General features: G+C 42.5%; 1 protein-coding gene and 1 long non-coding RNA gene across 4 annotated transcripts in view; one reads left to right on the top strand and one right to left on the bottom strand.

The window, feature by feature from the left end:
* CUNH1orf21 (chromosome unknown C1orf21 homolog) overlaps nt 1-24356 on the top strand; it is a 262650-nt gene that overhangs the window by 211788 nt on the left and 26506 nt on the right. For 2 of the 3 annotated variants that reach the window (XM_019501738.1, XM_019501739.1), the window contains 3 exons: nt 8824-8900; nt 12331-12398; nt 17361-17421. In XM_019501738.1, the coding sequence (XP_019357283.1) occupies nt 8824-8900; nt 12331-12398; nt 17361-17421 (206 nt within the window). The remainder of the gene's footprint in view (nt 1-8823; nt 8901-12330; nt 12399-17360; nt 17422-24356) is intronic. The other variant, XM_019501740.1, reaches the window with a different exon arrangement.
* On the bottom strand, nt 1920-17699 carry LOC109286922. Its single transcript, XR_002094711.1, has 3 exons — nt 17689-17699; nt 16706-16708; nt 1920-2059 (listed from the first exon to the last, which is right to left on the bottom strand). It is a non-coding gene; the product is annotated as an uncharacterized LOC109286922 (long non-coding RNA).

Below are 24356 nucleotides of genomic sequence, written 5' to 3'. Positions count from 1 at the left end.
GGAGGGTGTGACTCCAGCCAGTGATTTGCATCCACCATCGCCACCCGCCCTCGCTCCGCATCCGGCCGCTCTCTACCCGCACCCTGCTGGTCTGCACCTGGCTGCTCACCATTCCCTTCCCCCGTTCCCTGCTCCGCATTCAGCCGGTGTGCTGTGGGATGAGAGAGGCCCAGTAAGTGTGCTGCCAGAACTGAAAGGTTGGGAAATGCTGCTCTAGATGTGGCCTCAGCAGTGCTGAATAGAGAGGAATAATCACGTCCCTTGACCTGCTGGCAACACTCCTACCAATGCAACCCAGTATGCCGTTTAGCTGCCTTTGAACAAGGGCATACTGTTGGCGCATATTCAGCTATTGTCCACTGTAACTCCCAGGTCCTTTTCTGCAGAGCTGCTGCCCAGCCAGTCAGCCCCCAGCCTGTACTGATGTATGGGATTAGTCCATGTTAAGTGTAGAACTTTGCACTTGTCCTTATTGAAGCTCATGAGATTTCTTTCTGCCCAATCCTCCAATTTGTCTAGGTCACTCTGAATCCTAGTCCCTACCTTCCACTGTATCTACTACTCCTCCCAGCTTGGTGTCACCTGCAAACTTGCTGATGGTGCACTGTACGCCATCTTCCAGGTAAGTGAAGACATTGAACAAAACCGGCCCCATGACCGACCCCGGGGCACTCCACTTGATACTGGCTGCCAACTAGATATTGAGCCATTGATCACTACTTTCTGAGCCTGATGCTCCAGCCAGTTTTCTGTCCACCTTACAGTGCATTCATCCTACTCATACTTCCTTGGCTTACTTGCAAGAGTGTTGTCAGGGACTGTATCAAAAGCCTTGCTGAAGTCAAGGTATACTGTATCCCCTGGTCTCCCTGTATCCACAGAGCCAGTTATCACATTGTAGAAGGCAATCAGGTTGGTCAGGCATGACTTACCCTTGTTGAATCCATGCTGACTGTACCTAATCATCCTCTCCTCCAGGTGCTTAGAACTGGGTTCCTTGAGGATCTGCTCCATGATTTTTCCAGGGACTGAGGCGAGGCTAATTGGTCTGTAATTCCCTGGATCCTCCTTTTTCCCTTTCTTAAATATGGGTACTATGTTTGCCCTTTTCCAATCATCCAGGACCTCTTCTGATTCCTTTGAGTCTTCAAAGATGATGGCCAGTGGCTCTGCAATCTCAACCCCCGGTTTGCACAGCACCCTCAGGTGCAGCCAGTCTGGCCGTATTGACTTTTATCTGTCCAGCTTTTCTAAATAATCCCTAACCTGTTATTTTGCCACAGTTGGCTGCCCACCTTCTCCCCAAACTGTGCTGCCTAGTGCAGTAGTCTGGGAGCTGGCCTTGCCTGTGAAGACTGAGGCAAAGAAGGCACTGAGCACTTCAGCCTTTTCTTCATCCTCTGTCACTGGCTTACCTCTCCTGTTCAGTAATGGATCCACACTTTCCCTGATTCTCCTCTTGCTACTGACATACTTGTAGAAACTCTTCTTGTTACGCTTCATGTCCCTTGCTACCTGCAACTGCGATTGCACTTTGGCCTTCCTGACTTCATCCCTGCTTGCTCAAGCAATGCTCTTATACTCCTCCCTATTTATATGTCCAAGTTTCCACTTACAAGTTTCTTTTTTGGTGACTTAGTTTACTGAAGAGTTCCCTGCTAAGCCAACCTGGTCTTCTGCCATATTTGCCAGTCTTCCTGTGTATTGGCATGGTTTGTTCCCACACTCCCAGTAAGGTTTCTTTCAAGTACAGCGAGCAATCCTAGGCTCCACTCCTCCTCAGATTGGCTTCCCAGGGGATCCTGTCTATGAGTTTCCTGAGCAAGTCCAAGTCTGCTTTTCTGAAGTTCAGGGTCCTTACTCTGCTGCTCTCCATCCTTCAATTCCTCAGGATCCTGAACTCAATCATCTCGTGGTCATTGCTGCCCAAGTTCCCATCCACTACTACATTCCCCACTAATTCTTCCCTGTTTGTGAGCAGCAGGTCAAGGAGAGCACAGCCCCTACTTGGCCTCTCCTGCACTTGCACCAGGAACTTGTCCCCAGTACTCTCCAAAAACTTCCTGGATTGTCTGCACACAGCTGTATTGCCTTCCCAGCAGATGTCATGGTGATTTGAAGTCCCCCATGGGAACCAGGACTTGTGATTGGAAAGCATGTACTAGCTGTTTGAAGAAAACTTCATCCACCACTTCCTCCTGTTCTGATGGCCTACAGCAGACACCTACTACAACATCACCCTTGTTGCTCTCCCCTCTAACCTTAACCCAGAGACTTTCAACAGGCCTATCTCCAGTTTCATACTGGAGCTCTGAGGAACTGTATGGCTCTTTTAAAGTGCAGCTCCTCCTCTTCTCTCCTGCCAGTTTGTACCCATCCATGACAGTGCTCTAGTCATGTGAGCTATCCCACCAAGTCTGTTATTCCAATCATGTCATAGCTCCATGACTGTACAAGGACTTCCAAGTCTTCCTGCTTGTTTCCCAGGCTCCGTGCATTTGTGTATAGGCACCTGAGGTAACTAGTCAATTGTCCTGATTTCTCAGGATGTATGAGAACACCTCTCCTGTTGCCCCCCTTCCTGCTTGCTTTTCCTCCAGGTCTCCATTCCCCAGTGAACCTAGTTAAAAGCCCTGTCTGCAAAAATGCTCTTCCCTCTTTTCGTCAGGTGGGTTCCATCTATTCTCAGCAGTCCTTCTGTTTGGAACAACATCTCATGGTGGAAGAAGCTAAATCCCTGCTGGCAACACCACCTGCACAGCCAGGTATTGATCTGCAGGATGCACCTGTTCCTGCCTAGGTCCTTTCCCTGGACTGGAAGTATCAAAGAAAACACGACCTGAGCCCCAGAGCTCTTCACCCTTGCACCCAGAGCCCTGTAGTCGCTTCTGATCCACTCACGGTCTCCCCTGGCAGTATCATTGTTGCCCACATGAGGTAGTAGTCAGAGGCCTGGATGAGTCTCTGTAATCCCTCTGCAACATCTCAGATCCGGGCTGTGGGCAGGCAGCGGACTCCTGGAGACAAAAGATCAGGTTGGCAGATGGCTTCCTCTGTCCCGCACAGAAGGGAGTCTCCAACCACCACCACCCCTCGCTGCTTCTTGGTGTGGCGGTTGTCTTGATCTTAAATTGAGACTTAAGATCACTTGAACTGCCAGCCTTTCTGTTACCAGTTCATGACTCAGGCCCTTCAGGCACAGAAGAAGCCTTCACAGGCATAGTCCTATGTAAGATAGTGGGGCCACTCATGTTAATAAGCACTTTGTTTAGAAATTAGCATTATCAGGATTAGATGCTGAATTAATACAACATTTTTTGACTCATGCCGTTCCTAAAACAATTTTTATAAAGCTTGGCATGAGAGGAAAGTGTCCTATCTGAGCTTTTCCATGGTCATACAGGAAGAGAATGCTTAAAATTAAGTTCAGAAGCCTCTTAGAAATTGGTTTGTAATTATAGTGGCACTAGTAGTTGCTGCTATGCTAACAGCATCTGGCACTACAGTCACTGCCATCTGTTAATACTCAGAAATTCTGGTATAGCATATTCTTTTGGTGGAGCTAATGCTTATTAACAAATCTATCAAATTAAATCACCTTGATTTAATGATAGCTTTACCGTGATTATAACAAATTGCAACATAATGGAGATAATTTTTTGACCTGTAACACAATAGCCATAATTATCTCTTTTGTTATAAGCTATCCAGTACAAATATTCAAGCATCCAATTCTGAATGATTTCTTTTTTAATATGTTGTAAGGAACAATATTTATTATATTTCAATTTAAATACAGCTGAGTGATTTTTTTTTCTTTTTTTTTTTTTTTCCAATGAAAAATAAATTTACCTAAAATAGGTGTCCCAAAGGAAATTAGGTTGATCAGGGCAAATATTGTCAACTAAAAAGGGAAGAGGGATTTGGAAATAAAATATATCAGTTCAGGCTTTTCAAATTGAAATTTTTTACTTTTCACTTTGAAACCTCATTTTTCACTTAGGAATTCACCAAGCTTGGAGACAGAGGATTAAATAACTCAAAACACTTCATTTTGGCTTAAACATTTTAGGTTATGACAAATTGTTTTTGTGGGTTTTTCAGAGCATCAAAAATTCAAAATATTTCTGTGCTTTTTAGAATTTTTTGGCTCAATGAACAGAAAAATCCCCCATCACCTTCTCTTCACTGAACTTAAACAATCCTAGTTCTTTCAGCCTTTCAAGTCATTTTTCCCAGGTCTCTACTCATTTTTGTTGCACTACTCTTCACTCTTTCTCAACTGCCCACATCTTCCTTGAAGTTGATGGACTGTAAATTTACTCCTTAGCTTATCTCATGCTAACTCAGCGGTTGTCAGCTGGGGGTATTCATACCCCTGGGGATGCTTTGAAAGGTCCCAGGGGGTATGCAGAGGTGAGTGGGGATGGAGCACCGCCACCCCATGCCACTGCATCATAGGGGGAGCGGGCAAGAGCCGGGCTGCACAGATGCCGTGCTGCTGCCACTTGCCATGCCCCCATTCTGCATCTGGCCACTCGCCACTCCCTCTCCCCCCTGCTTGGCATCCAGCCGCTCACCGTAAGGTACACTTACTAAAAAAGGTTGAAAACCCCTGGTGTTCATGTGCTTCTCCCCATAGAATGTGAATACAGGAACATGATTTAATTAAATCAGTTTTTGTTTAGATGAGGCCTCACGCAAGAGGCTTGATTTCATCGCTTGTGTGCATTCCTGTTGGAGTCAGCAAGTGCATAGAATCAAGAAAATTCATATTTCCTATATAAGTATATTGCACATTAAATTATTTCAGGGTCAGGGCTTAAATTACTTCAGCACATAATAAGTGCAGGACAACAAACAAGGGGAAAGAGAAGAGAGAGTAATAACATTGTGTAGTCACATATACTAACCAAATGCGTAGCTAGATGGTTCCAAATCATTTGTAAGTTTGTTTTTGTTTTTCTTAGATATCAGAATGCAAGCAATTACTGTTGAATTAATTTGCCTTCAAACTGATGCAAAATATTTTGTTTCATTTGTTGGAGAATTAATGCTGAAAATCTATTTTTATCAAAGTGAATATTTGGCCTGTGCAACAAAATATCACTGATGGTAAGTAAGAACTAAAAACACAGTGATGAGCCAACTCAACTGATCTTCCAAGCTTGAGTTGGGCACAGTTGTTATCTGTTTGTTCCTTTTCTTCTGCCTATTACTCCAGATGAGCAGATGGAGAGTAAAGGGGAGAAAAGGCCATACTCTCTGACTAGGGAAAGTAATTTTAATTACCAGATAATATAAATATATTCATTATTGATGCCCATACTGTAAGGTAAAAGGGAGGGAGAAAGCAGTATTGGGAGGACTGGGAGTCAGGAGATCTGAGACATTATACCAGCTCTGTTACATCTTGGACATGCCTCTTAACCTCTTTGCACCTCAGTTTTTTCATCTGTATAATATGAATAATACTTTCAATAATTTTGAGGCAATGTTTGTTAATTTTCTGAATAACACTTTAAGATCTATTCACTGAAGCTGCCATATAAATGTACTTTTTTCTTGAATCTTTCTAGCTTTTCCTAATAGACTTTTTTTTCTGTAGAGGTAGAGTTACCCACTGGAAAGTCACAGCTATAGCTGCACCAACAGAAAACCCTAAATAAAGACAAGGAAAGCTGGGCTTTGGACTGGTGCAACTTGTCCTTGGTTCAGATTGGAGTAAGCCACAAATCACCTTCACTGGTGTAAAATTTGGTGACATTGTTTGGACTTGGCAAATTTCCAATGAAGACTAAATCTATATCTTTGTGTGCTGCTGCAGGGAATGGTATGAATTAAGGTGTTTATGGGAGCTGAGAAAGGAAAGATCCCAAAATTCAACTTCCATGTTAATAACTAGGGGACGTACAGCAATAGCTCCTGAACTTCAAGCCACATTCTAATCCCAAATATGTTAAATGTATGTCTGAAAAATACCATTACTGTGTTCAGACTAGCATAGCAGCAGGTATTTTGAGATGCAACAGCAAGGTGAGTCATGTATATGAGGTTGGAGCTTGGCCTTATATCTTTATTTCCAGTGTGTTCCCAGACTGGCATCAGCCTTCCTTATTATCTTTGAGTTCTGTTTCTCTTTTCTTTCACTTGACAACTTTATCTGCTCATATTGCACATGCATGCAAAAAGTCATGCATAAATAACACCATTAAAACGAGATTAAAAGATGGTATGGTGGCAAGGGAATTCTGAAGGTGGGCTGCATCTTTTATTTTGATGCTTCAACATTGCCTCACCATTACTCATTGTAATACAATGATACAATGACTAGTGAGATGTAGGTATGACCAAAGGGCAGGGTATGGGCTTGTCAATCTAAATTGTATTGACTTTATTTTGAAGTAAGGCATAGCCTAGTCTTCCAAATGCTTCAGAAAGGTAATGACAATTTGTACCAAGAAAAGTGTCAAGGATAGAGGAGAGGGTCATTCTTATACTCTGTGGAATTATTTGTTCTAGTGTTAACTATGCACAAACCCACTTTTTAAGTATAACTCATAGGTCTTTTTAAAGTGAGTGATTTATCTATTCATATATTTTTAAATCAGACCAAAAAAAGCCCCAGGAAGAAATCACAAAAAATAATTTTAGTTCACATTTTTCAGAAATGGTTGCAGTCACAATATGTCAAGGAAGTTGGATTGATTTATTTAGTTGATAGAATGTAAAATTTGACCCTGTCCTATGCCATCTGTACTGGCAGATTTCTCTGATGTGAATTGCTTTAATAATATATTTTAAGATGGCCATATCCTTTTACAGGTTTTTCAGGATGTAATTATGCTTATATGCTAAGTCTCAATTCATAGCATTTTTTTGTATTGAAAACAGTGTGTTATCTTAAAGAATTGGCTCATAGTCTAAGTTTTGTTTTGCTCTTTTTATTATTAATCTACATAAAGAACAGTTGTTCTTGTCTGTAAGCATTTTGCTCGACTTACCTCTTTGATCCTTTCTGTACTATTTTATGGCTGAATTGGTAAAATCTCCTACCTCAGAATCACATTTAACTTTTTTTTCTTCCCCATTCTGTTCAGTCCCTTAAAATTGGCTCCTGCTGACTTGACTTCAATGTAAATATGTAACAAAGAAATTTATTCAAATAGAATTTAATGAGTGTTGCTTTCTATTACTTCATCTCCTAAAATGTCTGGTTGTTTTCTTAACCACCCTTGTTTTGAGAGCTTCAGGAGTGATTGTGTGAGGGTGGAGGATGGTGAAAGAGAGTGTTGTTAGCACTTTAATAGTATATTAACTGTGGTTAATAACACCCTGTTGGGAGTCCCCCCTCTCTGTGCTGGCAAGCTCATGCCCCAGGAATTCCCTAGTGGGGTTTCCCTGAGCATGTGGATCATGGTGCTGAGCCCCACGTTGAGGCACCTGCCTGCAAACAGGAAACTCCTGCTTTCAGTTGCATGCCCCATGTCAGGGTGAGGCACCTTGGGGCCATTTTCTCACAGGATGGGACCCCTGAAACCACAGGAGCTCCTGCTCAGGGTGGCTGGAAAATGCAGGTAATTGCAGGCACTTCCTGCTCTCCTGCCATAAGGGAACAGAGGTCAGCTGCAAAAAGGCAGCACAGATTATGAGCGGGGTCATTACCATCACAAAAGGTGGAAATAGACAATGCCTTTGTGCTGCCATATTTTTTTTATGGTAGCACAAAGGTCAAGCAAACAGAAGTCCATTCCCGTTATCGTACCAGAAATGCCCAAAATTGGTGTCTGTGACAAAGGTGGTAATAGTTTCTGGCACTGTTGTGGCAGATGTTGGTTTGGTTAATGGCGCGAGAACACAAGCAGCCCACAAATTCTTGTGCAGGATCAGACCCCGTAAGCCCCAGGAGCACCTGCCCTGGCTTTCCCCACTTGCAGAGCTGTGTCCTGGGAGGAGGCTGGTGTTTCCTGCTTACAGAGATGCACCCCAGGCAATTCCCTGGAAAAATGGGCAGCATGTTTCACCCAGTGAAGAGATCAGCTGTGGTACAACACATCCTGCCACAGCTGATTGGCTTCATTTGGTGACATGTCTAAACCCAAAACGAGGGTATTTGTGGTGTGACAGAGGGTTTAAGAACATTTGCTTAGGTTTTGTGCTTCCATAAAAATGTTTATGGTGGCACAAAGGCAACATCTGGTTGCAGCCATAGGCTATGTGTGTATGTGAATTTAACATTTTCAAGGGATTACTGAACAGACAGTCCAATAGACAGTGGTGTTCTTTAACCACAAGACTTGTGCACTAATAGCTGAATTTTTCCACCTGCTGCCTCACTAATGTTGCTTAACCCTGTACTGGGGTAGTCAACCCCTAGAGCTATAAGGTTAATATCAGTCTCTACATGCATTCAGTATTGTGCTATGATACCTCATTAAAAGTTAGATAACATCATGGGTTAGTGCCACTTGTGTTATAATCATGTGCCTATTAGGTGTAACAGTAATCAGATAGTAACAGGTTTTAATTACTACAAGCTTCTGGTTTTTTACCCAGTAACCTGGCTATATATTGTAATAAGTCCCATCATAATATACTTGATTTTTAATTAGTTTACCTACAGGTTGGTGGTTGTCCTGTTGCAGAATTGTTATACCAATTTCATTTCCTTTAAGATTTTTTGATTGTGCTTTCTCATGGCTAATATACTTGATTGTGCAGTTTCACTCTCTGCACTACAGAGTAACTTCTTATGACAAATATGCCTATTTTTAATATGCAAGAAATACTTATATATATATAAAATGTTTTTGTGTATTTCAGGAAAAAAGTGCCAGTTCAAATGTAAGACTTAAGTCTAATAAAGAGATTCCAGGATTAGTTCATCAACCCCGAGCAAAGTAAGTTATATTTTCTAATTTAATAGAAATAAATGCCAAATTAAAATAAAACTTTGCCCTAGTGAAAGCTGTTTAGTGGCTCCCCCGTAAATCAGCGGTCACATCAAATTTTTATAAAATGGAGAGGGATATAGCCACCTTCAGACTTTTACTTTGTAGGGGCATCTTCTTGAGAATTGTTCCACTCATGATGGAGCATGGTATGCCAAGATCTGTAGTCTCTGTGCATAACTATATTAAAAATGGAAGTACCTGGGAGGCATGATGAACTACTAACATAGTACTGAGTTTGGTCACAGTTTAAATTTTGGCACCTTTTAAGAACCCTGTCCTTTGTATATTTTTCAAAGATGTGATCTTTCCTCCCTCTTCCCCCTCCTCCCTCCACTTTGGCTAGATTGACCTTGCCACACCTTTTCATGGTACTACACTGCAGTAGATATCTGCTACCATTAGACATTTGTGTATGCACATCCATAAATGCCCATACAAATGTTAGTTACGGTGTCCCAAGAGATTGTGCCCAATGTTTGGGCTTGGATTGGTAGATAAACTGCATGTCAAATCTGGGAATTAAACTTCTTCCAGTTAAGATGATGAAGTTATTTGTTAAAATGCTGACAGTGTGCTATGTGGCAGTCAGTTTATGCACCCCTTAGATATGTTCTGTGACTATATGCTTTGAAACCAGTCAGTATTATTATGCACAGTACTGCCGTGACATATTTACCTCTTGTGACAGTGCTGCTGCCAGTATTAGTTACTTGTTTATTATCTAAATCACCATTGCATTTTAATCACTAATTGGATTGAAAATAACAGATTACACAGTGACATAAATTTGGTAGTTAACAATGACGTGATGAAGCACTGTTGCATTCTAAGCAATAAAGGAGAAACTATTCTTTGCAGATATACTATGCCTTTAGGGCACTTATTAACTTAAACTTGCTGCATACAAAGTACATTGTGCAAATTTTCACATCATAAAATATTACTCAGTTCAGTCCTAATGAATTAACAATATATAAGTGTTTCGGATATAACTACAAAGAAACATTCAGTTAGGAGCAATGTACTTGTCTGCAAGACGGTGAAATACTTCATTATTTTAAATCCTAGTCAACATTAGTCCCAGCAGATTCACGGATGTAAAGAAACTCTAATGGGCAATTATTCCAGCTGGAGGGCCGATTTAATGAGTTTTAATGAGATGTCAAGGGCTGCAAGGGTAGTCCCAATCCTTGACAGGTGCCCTGTCCCCTGGTCTCCATCTTGGGACTGGAAATCCTGCCGCTGACCCCTAACCTTTGCCACCAGAAGTCCCTACTCTTGCTGTGGAAGTACTCCAGGGGGAGGGGTGCCATCTTGGAACCAGAAAAAAACCCAAATTATATACTAAAAATCAAACATCTGCTATAACATATCTTAATTTTATTTAAAAAATATTTTTGTCCTGATTTATGTACGTTTCACAAATTCACAGAAGTTTAGGGCTGGAAGGGACCCATGAGATCATTGGGTCCAGCCCCTGTTGCTCTGGGCAGGAAAGATGCAGGGGTCAAATAACCCCAGCAAGGTGTTCATCTAGTCTCCTTTTGAAGAACTCCAGGGTAGGTGCTTGCACCACTCCTGCTGGGAGTCTATTCCAGAGTATGGTCACACAAACCGTGAAGAAGTTTTTCCTTATATCCCATCTGAAACCGTCTTCTAGCAGTTTATGACTGTTGTTCCTGGTTTTCGCCTGGGATGCTTTGGTGAATAGTTGTTCACCTGGCCCCTGGTGCTCTCCCATGATATATATGTAGACTGCCACCAAATCCCCACAAAGACTTCTCTTTTCTAGGCTGACCAGTTCTATATCTCTCAGCCTTTCCTTGAATGGGTTGCTCTTAGGACCGCTAATCATATGAGTGGCTCTCCTCTGGACTCTCAAGCTTTTCCACATCCTTTTTGAAGCGTGGCACCCAGAACTGGATGTAGTACTCCAGCTGTGGCCTCACCAATGCTGAGTAGAATGGGAAAATAACTTCCTTAGTTTTGCTGGAGATGCATCAGTTGATGCATGCCAGCATATTGTTTGCACTGCTAACTGTAGCATCACACTGATGGCTCATATTCATTTTATGGTCAATTATGACTCCCCAGGTCCCTTTCAGATGTGGTGCTAGCTAGCATAGCATAGCACCACCGAGCCTGTAAGTTTGTTGTGGATTTTTCCTCCCCAGATGGAGCACTTTACACTTCTCAGTGTTGAACAGCATCTGGTTCTGGTCTGCCCATCTAACTAATCTGTCTAGGTCCGCCTGGATCGTCAGCCTACCCTGATGTGTGGCCATACTTCCCCACAGCTTAGTGTCACCAGTGAACTTTGCCAGTGAGCTTTTCACCCCCACATCCAGATCATTGATGTAGATGTTGAAAAGCACTGGTCCAAGTACTGAACCCTGGGGGACCCCACTGCCTACTTTTCACCAGGTCAACACAGATCTATCTATTGGTACTCCCTGGGTCTGACCCTGCAGCTAGTTTCCCACCCATCTGACCATTGAATTGTTGAGCCCGTGGTCCCCTCGTTTCACCCTGAGAGCCTCATGGGACACCAAGTCAAAGGCCTTCCTCAAGTTCAAGTAAATGACGTCAACCTCATTTCCTTTATCCAGGTGCTGAATAACCTGGCCGTAGAAGGAAATTAGTTTAGTCAGACATGACCTACCTGCGACAAAGCCATACTGACTGTCATTCAGAATTTTGCCTTCTACTAGCTTATCACATGTGGACTCCTTAAGAGATTTTTCGAGGATTGTTCCAAGGATTGAGGTCAGGCTGATCAGCCTATAGTTCCCTGGGTCCTCTCTCCTCCCTTTCTTGAAGATGAGCACAACATTTGCCCTATTCCAGTCTTTTGGGACCAGCACCACGAATTCTCAAAGAGTGTCGCCAGTGGTCCTGTGATGTCTTTGGCTAGTTAGTTCAGCATCCTTGGATGGAGTTAATCCGGTCCTGCTGACTTATAGATATCCAGCCTCTTTAGCTGTTCTTTCACCAGCTGTACATTGACTGTTGTTAAGTGATCATCCCTACTGTGACTATTCTGTGTCATATTTGCTTTTGGCAGGCTATCTTTCTTATACTGGTAGAATACAGATGCAAGGTACTTGTTCAGGAGTTCAGTTTTCTCCTTGGTGTCAGTGATCAGATGTCCAGATGCATTGAGCAGTGGTCCCACCTTTCCACTGGTTTTCCTCCTGTTACCTATGCACCTATAGAAGGACTTATTATTGTTCTTGATTTCGGTTGCTAACCTGAAGTTCGTTACAGCCTTTGCTTTCATAATCTGCCCCCTACAAGTGTGGGCTAATCTTATGTAGTTCTTCTTGGGGCCAGTTCCTAGCTTCCATCATTGGTAAGCCTCCCTTTTCTTTTTCAGAAGATCTGCAGCTTCCCTATTGAGCCAAGATGGCCTCCCGGCCCCTGTGCCACCTTTTTTGCATACAGGTATGGACAACTGTGCACCGAGGATCATGTCCTTGAGGAGCAGCCACTCTTCATTCACACTCTTTCCCTGTGATCCATACGGCATTACTCACTAAAGTCCTTAGCTTATTGAAGTCAGTTTTTTTTTGAAGTCAAGAATTTGTACCTTATTTACAGATTTCCCAGGCCTTTGATGGACAATGAAAGAGATAGTGTTGTGGTCACTGTCACCTAAGTTACCCTCTATTGTCAGATCACTCACTGGGTCGTCCCCCGATATAGTTTGTATAGTGTATATAGAGGCGATTGCATAATAGCTCAAAAAACAGTCTTACTCTTGTATATTGTGAGGGGGGAGGAGGAGGGAGGTATATATGGGGGTGTGTGCGGTCGGAGGAGTATGTGGTTGGGTGGGTATGTCTGTGGGGGATGTGGGTATGGCGGATGGAGAGTGTGGGAGGGGTGGGTGTATGATGTGTGTGGGATGGGGGTACGTATGTGATGGGGATGTGGGTGGGTTGGGTGTGCATGTGTGGGAGGCTTCTGTCCCCCAGCCCAGCTTCCCCCTACCCCCACTTGCTCTTTGACATGGCTGAGCCCAGACCCTCCGTAGGTGGGGGTGGGGAGGATCAGCACTGCCTGCGTGGCTCATAGCTTGCTGCAAAGGGGTGGGAAAGCAGCTGCTGCCAGGAGGCAGCAAGGGAAGCCCCTAGGAGGGGGATTATGGGGAGCAAAGCCTGGTGCCACCAGCTCTCTTGGCCTCTGTCCCATGCCTGCCTGGCAGGGCTTCAGCTGAGCCCACAATGGCTCCTGTTTCTGCTGCTGTTGCTCCCACCCCACCTGCCTGTCCAGCAAGGCTTTGTGAACAGCCAAGCTCCTTCATGCTCCCCCCTTCCCCCCGTCTATGCAGTCTCCCGCCCAGCCATGCATGAGCAGAACCAAAGCAAGGTGCAAGCACAACCTGCCTCCATCCCGCTCCCCTCAATGCCACAGCTGTCCCTCCGTACTCCCTGCCTTCAGTGCTGCAGCAGGGACTGGAGAAGAAGTCACTGGATGCCGGGGGAGCCCAGCAGTCTCCCAGGTGGCTGCAGCAGTGGCAGCAGCAGCTCTGCCCTGAAGCTGTGCCCACTGGCCAGGGCTGGGGCCCTCCTGCAGAGGAGGCTGGGAGCACAGCATGCATTGCCTCAGGCAGGAGCACACTGGACCTGGCCCCATGCAAAGCACAACAGAGTCAGCCAAGGGCTGGGCCAGATGCAATTGGTGGGTGCCCATCTGCAAGCCAGATCCAATCAGCTAGCAGGCCAGCTCCAGCCTGTGGGCCGTATTTTACTCACTCCTGCTCTAGTCTGAGCAAAGCAATAGAAGCTGCTAGTTAGGCACCAACCAGTTTGAGTTAAAAGGGAAAAATTAGTCAGCCAGGTATTCCAAAGGAGGAAGAGTTCATAGATTTGTTCCTTCTAATTTAGTTTTTTTTTTAAATCAAGCATGTATTTTTTATTTATTTTTATTTTTTTTGCAGAAATCAAGCCTATCTAGCTCCTATTTACCAAAGAGAAATGTACTTTTGAAAGATAATACTTTGGCCCATATGGACAAGTTCAGCTGCACTTTTGCAAAAATAAATGTACTGCTATCTGTTGGGTAGCTACAGAAAATAGCATTAGCCTTTCTATAAAACCTGCACTTTTTACAAAATGTTGCTTATACTTATTAAAAAACAAAACAGAACTAGGCTAGGCATTCCAAATTAAAACTTTTAAAAAGTATTTGTTGAAAGAAGTATGTAAGAAATCATACAGATCATGGCTACATAGCAAAATTTGGATTTTGTGGAATGAAGACTAGATCATGCAAAGTGTATTTATCTACCTTTACACGTGTTTAATAGTCTACATCATGTATGTAGAGACTATTCACATACATAGATTTCTACTGGTTTGGGGTCATAGGAGGTATTACAAAAGAGGTAGATTATTTTATAACATTGTACTGATTTGTACTCCAAATTTCTGTAAAATATTATTTCTCAGTTATGAAGTAATTCTTTTTTATTAAATCAGAATGAAACTTTGAAGATCCAGCCAAGTGCCATCAAGTCCTGTTATGATCTTTATTGTTCTTTAATACAAAATGATCACAAAATAAAAAGATTATACAGAAATTTCATTTTGTGAGAAGAATTTTCTTGAGGAAGGGATACACCATCCGCATTCTCTCTCTAACTCCTAAGAGTAATTTTATTGCCAAGATATGCTTTCCTGGCTTGTAACAGTGACACTTGCAAACCTTCAGTGATTCTAGCACTCTGACAAGCTATTTGTTTGAACTTTTTATCCACATAGCAATACAGACTTTTTGCCAATTAGTGTTCCTGAAAATTACATCCTAGGTGGATCTTAAAAACATCTTTTGCCATCGTGGTAGAAACTGAGACTTTGAGAGTTGTAAATTTCAAGAGCTGTGTGTGGTGGATTTCAAATTCTCTATCATAGAGCTAGGTATGGAAGCATTTGCTTCGCTCTGGCTGTCTCTGTCAAAGAGGCTATCTGCTGGAGCTAAATTGCTACATCACTTTACAAATCAGTGTCACACTTCTACCTACATTAACACAATGTGCCTGCTGTATCTCTAACAGAGAAGTTAGTGTTTAGGTGTACGAGACTAGAATTTGCTAGCCTTTATTGAAGATGGCTTGTTTGGCAAGGCCTCAGTTACTGAAAATGGATTAGAGTCATGATGTTAGCTAACCTTTCTTCTTTATTTTTAAAACACTGACAGTGTTCATGTTTTAAAATGCACTGCTTTAAACGATCTGTTGATCTGTAAGTTGATTTAGATTGTAATTTAACTTCTAGCTTTCCTCTAAGAACTTCTCTTTCAAACTGATCTTTCATTCAGGGCATCAGCATAAGCGGAGAACTGGGTATGCTCATTCCAAAAGTAAATACAGAGAGTATGCCTGGCTTTGCTAGAAATGCACTGTATCACTGAGCATTTAGAGGAGGCACTAATTTTGTTATATTTCAAAGGATTGGGTGGAAAAAATGAGAACCTAGGAGAACCTGGAAGTTGAATTCAGTGAGCTGAATCAGTTTTTACTGCTATTTAAATGGTGGTTCTACCAACTTAGAGGGCACGTCTGCATGTTCATTGATACACCTTAGATACTGCACACTTAGTTTAGTACTTGCTTATTGAAGTACTAACTAAATGTGCAGTAACTAGAGTTACTGTGCAGGAGCACCAGTGCATGGTTATTTTGTGATGCTTACTGCACATTAGGCTAATAACACTGCACAGTAGGCTATTAGCACAGTTTTTAACCGCCACGCTACTGCACAGTGTTATTAGACTAATATGCAGTAAGTGTCTTCTGTAGCCATGCCCAGAGAGTCCCTTAACTGTCTAACACCATGAATGACATACAAAAAACTAGAACTCTTGGTTCCAAAATGATACCTTTTATTAGACCAACTGGAAAATTTTCCAGTTGATTTAATAAAAGGTATCATTTTGGAACCATGAGTTCTAGTTTTTGGTATGTCTTTTTGTCTCAGGCCAACACAGCTACCAAGTACCCCCCTAACACCATGAATCAGATTTACATTGCTCTCCCCTTATCTCCTCTTGCTATTCTTTTCTGCTACATTCAGTGCCTGTCATTGTCCTCTCACCCCAATGTGCTAGACACCCTGATAGCTCTTCTTTTCATTCAAATCTCACCTGAAATCTCACTCCTTCTCTGACTTCCACAGAGAGGCCCAATCATGTCAGCAAAGATGCTTTCCTCATCAGGCCTATTTAAAATGCAAACAAACAACAAAACCCTCTAAATACCATCCTTTGAGCTGTCTTGTCCTGTTTATTCATCTGGTCACTCTGTATTTCCATACTGTAAGTTTCCCTTGGAGCAGGGCTTGGCTCCTTTCGTGTCTTATACCACATGAGCACACTGCCAGTGCTGTATAGATAGCTAATAACAGTATTTTCCTAACCCTGTTTACTACTATAGAATATAGGATCACTAACCCTTGAGCCTTTTGGGGCTGCAGAGTTAATGGAAGTAGCTAAGTATCTTCTGAGACAGCAATGAAAGCCTCTCATCTCAAAGGAAAAAATACTGAGTTTGTACTAGAGATACCCAACTATTTACCATAGAGCATGACTATAGCAAGACTGAGCTCTACAGTGAGATCTGTAAAGTTATAAACTAAACTGCAGTGTCACACTGTGGGTATCTGACTGGTGTCGCGATACCCTTTGCAGCTTTGGAAAAACTTTTAACTTCAGCCCAAAGGTTTCCATCTGTATTTCAGTAGCCCACCCACTGCCTGTGAAGTATGCAGCTGAATATTCGGTCCTGACATCTGCATTAAACAGGAGGATAGATGCTGAAGCAACACGGTCTGCTCTTGACACACACCATTTCTAAAACTTAAATGTGTGTAGCATTAATACTGCAGGTCTTCTGCTGATCTAAAAGATACCAGGTTGGTTATCTAAGGGTCCAACCCTGAAAAGTAGCACATAGCGTTTTTCTCCTGCTGGCTCAGCAATATTTGGTATTTAACTCCTGACACTGCTATGGGGTTGAAAGGGCAGTTTCTCTGCATTTTGGATATGGCACCTATTACTGAAGGCACAGTAGATTTGCACCTTAGAGACTGACTAAATCAGATGTAAAGCATATGCCTTCATGAGCTCAAGCTCACTTCATCAGCTATATGTTTCATCAGCTTATGCCACATCTCTGATTTGGTTAGTCTCTAAGGTGCAGATCTACCTTATCTGCTTCCTGACTTCAGGCTAACACAGTTAACTCTATCTCAGATGTTGTTACTCTTGACAAAAGATAGATAAGCACAAAGTCCGTTGCTTTCCATTAGAAACCTAAAACCTGAGACTCAAGTCTGGAAGCATGTGTTCATTTGAAATAGAGACATATTTCTGCATACTGAAATATTTTTCCCTTATGTTTTTCAGCATGCACATCTCTGAAAGCCAACAGGAATTCTTCAGAATGCTGGATGAGAAAATTGAAAAGGTAAACATTAAATAAATACATGTTTTCATATGAAAATGTAAAGGATGACTGGCTACAGGTTCCCTAACTACCCAGAGGGAGGAAATGAGCTCCGGTATAGTTCAGCACTCCGTACTTCACCAGTAGTTGGAAGTACCACAGTCTTAGCTCTGAGCAGTCACTTATTGGCATGAACCAGTGTGCAGGTCTGGAAGTTTGTGTAGGGAGGGGAAGAAGTCAGAACAGTATGAGGAGGAAACTTAATTTTGGAAAACTGTCCAAGTCTACTGTGGATGGCAAATTAAAGCTATCCAAGCTTTTGGAGAGGTTTTGGCTCATGAAATATAATGACAGTAAAACAGGTTTTATACCATCTAGGATTATATTTCCTAGACTTGAGGTTTTGTTTAATTTCATAGGGTATTTTAACTTGAAGCCTAATATCAGAATAATTATTTATCAAATATCTTCCATGAAATGATGCTGAGTCTCAGCTGATTTCTTAAAGAGCCCTTTCAAATTAACCAGGCTCATAAAGGGCTATGAATAGTAGCTGCAGGTATAAATATCCCTGCAGCAACCTGCACTGAATAGAATTGATGCTGCTAGAAATTTTCCAGAGCAGTGTAAGAGATTAATTTAGGCACATTAAATCTGTAACCTGGTTTGTACATTTTAAAAAACATCTTTATAGCAGCTTTCATTGTTGTATTTCAACACTCTTTGCAGACCTCTTAATTAAGCCTCACAACATCCCTGTGAAGTAATTGAGTATTAGTACATCCATACCACAGATGGAAACTGAAGTTTGTGCAAATTAAATGACTGTAAAGTTCGTAGTGCAGGTTCAGATGCAAATTCAGAAGCAATGGCAGATTCAGAAGCAAAACCTAGAAGTTCTGTTTCTCAATTCCTGCTTATAATCACAAGTTGATGTTTTCTCAAGCACTTAAGTTTCACAGTTTGGAGCAAGGTGCACAATATAATGGTATCTTTCTACTTTCAAAACCTAGCTGAGATGGAATGGATTATGCTTACAAATTTATGGAGACAAGAGGATAATAAAACAGCTCTACAAATATAAATTCCATTGACCTGCTGCTCTGTAGTTCCCCATTTCTAAAAACATATTTATTTGGCTGATCTTCCAGTAATTATGGCCCTTCTGAAATCTGGCTAAATGCCACACTGAACAGATCATAGATTTATCCAAGCCAGCAAATTAGTTACTCTCTAGGGGGGAGGAGGAGGGAGGCTTTTATTTTGGTGAAGGAAAAACATGCGGGGAGAACTGAAATATTTCATTTTGTGCAAATAGGCATTACTGCATAGTCAGAGACCTTTTAAAAAGCCACTCAGAGCTGAATGTTTTGATTTCAAACGAGGAAAAAAGGTCTAGCCTTAATATAAGCAGTTTAAAAGGCACCACGTACTTTCCTACGGCCAAATAATTCCATGGTGACATTTCTAACACTTTGTGGCCGCATCTACATAAGACACTAGCTGTGCAGTCATTACTGTGCATTCATTTAGTACTGGTATAGACAAGTCCTAAATGACTTTGCAGTAACACAAGTTACTGCATAGTAGTGCTGACGAATATCTTTTTTGTGACGCTACCAAACAGTAGCCTAATACTACTGGACAGTAGTGTAGTGTCACGGTTGTTGCCACATAATGCTATTGTGCGGTAGTATCAGGCTACTGTGCAGTCAGGGTCTCATGTAGACATGACCTGTTTCTTCTTCAGGTGGAGGATTATGTCCCTAAACCTAGCCTGAAATTTTAGCTCTTTATTGTTTTGGTTCGGGGTGCTGGCAAAGGAAGAGTTGCTGGTTACTCCCTTCTCTTCTTTCTGCTACATTTATCAGGTTTTTTTAAGCCTTCCTCAGAAGCATTGGGTGTTGGCTGCAGCCAAGGCTTGGGATTTTGACTGGCATAGGTGACGCGTGCCTCCTGAGGCTGGGGGGGGCACGGCAACCTCCTGCAGGCAGCGATGCAAGCATTAACGGTGAGGGCAGGCCGAGCGGGGACCTGTCCGCAGGGGCATGGGGGGGATTGCCCTGCAGCCAGGCGCCAACCCCAGAAGTGCACACCCAGAAGTGCCAGCAGCACTTCTGGGGGTGGGGGGGAGGCACCAGTGCTTCGCCTGCTCCCCTGCCCTAAGCCGAGAGTGCTTGCTTTCAGGGGAGGCACCAGCACTCTCAGGGGGTGCGTGTGCACCCCCATGCACCCCCTACACGTTGCCTATGTGGACTGGGGTGTGTCAGTGCTCCTGCTGGGACTTAAAACCAAAGGTTCTTGGCTAGAGGTTCTTGCTTCTCTGCTCGGGGTTAGTCCAATTGCTATATTCAGGTCAAGAAGAAATTTTACCCCATGGTCAGGTTGGTATGGATTGTGGGGGTTTTTCCCTTCCTCTGTAGCGGTGGGTAGGGCCCTTTGCTGGGATCTCTTGAATGTATATTAACAACCTTTTATAGAAGCAGGACATTGGCTGCTATGGTTCCCCTGCTTTAACTGCAGCAGGTTAGGGTGTTAGGTCTTGTGTGAGAGTTGATGAAGAGTTTAGATTACGGATAGGGATGGTCCTGCCTCAGGCTGGGAGTTGGACTAGATAGCTGCTGGAGGGTTCCTTCAAGCCTTATTTCTCTGTGAAAACTGTGAGATGTAGATAACACCAGAGGGGCAGCGTCTGTGACTGGACTCTTATTTGCTGGAAAAGTTCTCCAATTAAAGGAGTATTGTAAATCCATTGTAACCGTATTTCCATGTTGGCACTTTACCAGTTCCTGCATATTTACTTAAACCAGGAATGAGGTTTTATCTTAATTTGTAACATACCCCAACATGAATTTAAACTTAGACTTTCCTGTTCATCAAAACTGTAGTTGTCTTTCCTCCTGATAAGCGTAATAACCCAATTAATATTTAGGCACTTATTTTTGTATTTTATTATTCTTTGTAATAATAAAATGTTAATTAAACCAGACCTGCTGTAATAAAGACAATTTTAAAAGGTATCTCTTTCCTAGAAAGCGGTCTCATAATGAGTTCGTTGTCCTTCATTTACTGGATTTGTTTCAGGAGAGTAATGGAATCAATTAATCAGCTGCAGCTTTTAAAATTGGGTTAGATCCCTTTTCTTTGCTGTTTGGCAGAATCATCATCTCATAGGCTTATGGGTGTCTCCAGTGTTCCTGATTACTAATTTCTGCCGGAGATCAGGAGACGGCTTATTAGGATGAAAATTACAATCTTATCTGGCAGTGAGGACAAAGAAGAATCTTTTGCATTTCAATCCATTGACAATAGATAAGATTGGCAGGGGTTAATGTACGGGTGAACTCTGTATTTGTTTTTTGTGGGGGGAGTAAATGTATCTGAGGAAATGCATGCTCAATTTTATTCTTCTTTAAAAGACTTTTTGTTCCTAGCGGTTCATTGTCAGAAATGCGGTTTTTTTCCAAGTATCTGCCAAGAGTGCCAAAACGGCGTGGGAAAATAAGATTATTTTTATTTGATCTTTATATAGCCCTTTCAATCCATGCTACAGGAAAATGCAGGACAGCAATAGAACATACACTTATAAAGGAACTGGAAAAAAAGACATGCAAACCTAATTTTAAAAACACTGAGTGAATTACACGACTGCGTATGAAGTATGCTCTCAAGCCACCAAGACGAGCTGTGAGAATGAACTATATTTGGAAATTACGCAAGACCCAACAGATTGTCTAGCTCACAATTCCTGATGCATCCACCACCTTAGACTGGTTACAAAATACCGTGTCTGTCCATTACAGAGCAGTCCCTGTAATTGACTCATGTTGTGAGTGTAGTCCCTGCGCTATTGTGTTTGTAGTGGAGACAGAGCCAGAGATTGACGTCCTACAAGACGAATCTATAGGGAGCTGTAAAGTGGTAAATTTTAGAAACAAAATACCCCTGAACTTAAATCCATAAAAGTGCTAGTCTGTATTACATTTGAACAAGAAGCATTGCAATGTGAACGCTATAAAGAATAGAGACAGTAAAACATGTATTTTAAACTAATTAAAAAAAAGATTGAATGGCCAGGAAAACTTCCTAGAATCATACGGCTGTAACTGAAAAGTGAAATTGCAAGAGCCCTCTACCTGGGATCTCTTGACAACGTATTGTCAAAATTTCATAGAAGCAAGATATTGGCTGCTGTGTTTCTCCTGCTTTACTTGCAGCAGGCAGGTCTTGTGTTAGGTCTGAGTTGTCAGGGTTGATGGTAGTGTTATATAGAGTTTAGATTATGGATTGTATAGGATGGTTTGGATAGGGATGATCCTGCCCTCAGGCAGGGTTTTGAACTAAAAGACCTCTGAGGTCCCTTCCAGCCCTACTTCTCTAAGATTCTGATTTTCAGCTGCTAAAACACAGGAAATATTAAGTATTTATGAATATTGAGAACAAATAATCCATAATGACATACTCTATTTTACTGTTTTCAAAGGTAAGACAAGCCAGTATTAAAAACCAACAGCTAAATTCTTGGCTTCTGATGCAAATTAATTTCCATAAATGCAACTCTAAAGGTAGAATACAGAATTTCATTCCCAATTCATAAAGATTCCATCTTATAGGACGTCAGTATCAAAACCTTGGGAACCATTCAGATGTTGGTATCTGCTTGTGTGTATCTTTGCTAGAAAAGACTGGAAATGAATCATAGGTGTGGATATCAGTGTAGTTATGATCATTAAAGCCATAATAGGACTCAAGGCCTCAAGGAAAAGTGACCATAAAATGAAGAAAGTTTAGGACCCTGTATTAAGTTACACTAAGATAAAGCATAGCAAAAGCTTGGCCCATGCACAGGGCTTCCTTTGGGTCCTAATCAGAGCCAATACAAGTTGACAGTGGGTTGAACTTTCAGGATGATCCATACTGAAATAGTGTTGAGTGATTAACAGTATTGGAAACATAGGTATCTATATTCAGTTTAAGAAACTCGTGCAAATAAAGATGCTTTTAAATATTTAGCAAATATACTCCTGGAGCTCCTATGGTAGTTGCTTCCACTGCGATGAGCCTAGAAATGTAAAGAAAGGAGCACCGCCACAGGGCATTACTTGGCTGTGGTTTTGTCTGGTTAGAGTACTGTGGGGCTGGAGTGCAAAATGATGGCTTCATTTCCTCTCTGATACTAATATCTGATATTCGTAGTAGTTATTTACAGAGAACTAAGTCAGTCAGAAGTCCTAAACTTTAGAAAAGGTGACTTTGATAAGCACAGGAGGCTTGTTGTCAAGACCCTAAGGGGCCATGACTCAACAGGAAGGGAGTCCAAGAGGAGTGATTGTTCCTTAAGGGAGTGATCCTGAAAGCACAAGGGAATGTCCATCCCATCTCGGAGGTAAGGTAGCACAAGGGCACATCAACCCCTTTGGCTCAGTAGGGAACTCGTGGACCTCCTACGCCTAAAAAGAGAGGCTTATAAAGGATGGAAGATGGGAATCACCACAGAGGAGGAGTATTCTTCACTGGTCCATACCTGTAGGGAGTGAACCAGGAAAGCCAAGGCTGCAACCAAACTCCAACTGGCTACACATATCAAGGACGATTAAAAGTCCTTTTTCAGCTATGTGGGGAGTTGGGAGAATAGCAAGGGTAACATTGGACCCCTGCTAAACTGAATATGAGAACTGACAACTGACACAGGAAAAAGCTAACCTGCTTAATGGGTACTTTGCATCAGTTTTTCATCAGCCCAAAGGGACCACCTTGCCTAGCATGATGCGGGATGACCACAGTGAGGGTGACTTTATGCCCAGCATCGGTGTAGACCTTGTAAAGAAACACCTTGAGAGGCTGGACACCTTCAAGTCAACTGGTCCTGACAGATTGCACCCCAGAATACTTAAGGAGCTGGCCAGCATCATAGCCCAGCCACTGGTAAGGATATTTGAGAATTTGTGGTGCTCAGGTGAAGTACCTGAAGATTGGAAGAAGGCCAGTGTGGTGCCCATCTTAAGAAAGGGAGAAAAGTAGAATTGGGGAACTACAGGCCAATCAGCTTGACCTCAATCCCAGGAAAGATTCTGGAAAAAATCATCAAAGAAACCATTCTTGACAAACTGGCTGATGGCAACATCCTGAAGGACAGTCAGCATGGGTTTGTTGTAGGTATGTCTTGCCTGACCAAGCTCATTTCCTTCTATGACCAGGTGACATATCACCTGGACAAGGGAGAAGAAATTAACATCCTATCTGGACTTTAAAAAAGCCTTTGATCTGGTGTCCCATGATCTCCTCATAGAAAAAATGGCCAACTGTGGCCTTGGCTACATCATAGTGTGACGGCTAGGGAATTGGCTCTGAGGCCGGACCCAGAGAGTGGTAGTCGACAGAAGTGAATCATCATGGTGCTCCATGACCAGTGCTGCCCCCCAAGGCTCCATCCTTGGACCTGTTCATTTTTTAATGCCTTTATTAACAATGTGGACACTGGTGTCAGAAGTGGAATGGTCAAGTTTGCCATGACACTAAACTTTGGGGTAGAGCATCTTCACCCAAGGATAGACTGGTGATCCAGGCTGACTGGGATAGGCTTAGAAAGTGGACAGATATAAACCTGATGATATTCAATACTGACAAATGAAAGGTGCCCCATCTCAGGGGAGAAGAGAGGGGGACCTGCAGCAGCCTTATAGGCTCAGCAGTGCTACGCTCACTAGCACCATGGTTGAAAAAGACTTGGGGGTTATGATTGACCACAAGATGAACATGAGCCACCAATGTGATGTCACAACTGGTAAAGGAAACAAAACTCTGGTTTGCATCTATAGATAGTTCTCAGGTAAATCTCAGGATGTCAACCTCCCACTGTACTCAGCCTTGGTGAGGTTGTAGCTGGAGTACTGCATCCAATTCTGGGCTTCACACTTTAAAAAGGACATGGAGAAGCTTGAGAGAGTCCAGAGGAG

The sequence above is a fragment of the Gavialis gangeticus genome, unplaced genomic scaffold (genome assembly GCF_001723915.1).
Source record: "Gavialis gangeticus isolate Ggan-Ray unplaced genomic scaffold, GavGan_comp1, whole genome shotgun sequence".
In the NCBI taxonomy this organism is placed as follows: domain Eukaryota; kingdom Metazoa; phylum Chordata; order Crocodylia; family Gavialidae; genus Gavialis; species Gavialis gangeticus.
Note: the sequence above shows the minus strand (reverse complement) of the source record. Positions and strands in the feature narration are given on the sequence as shown.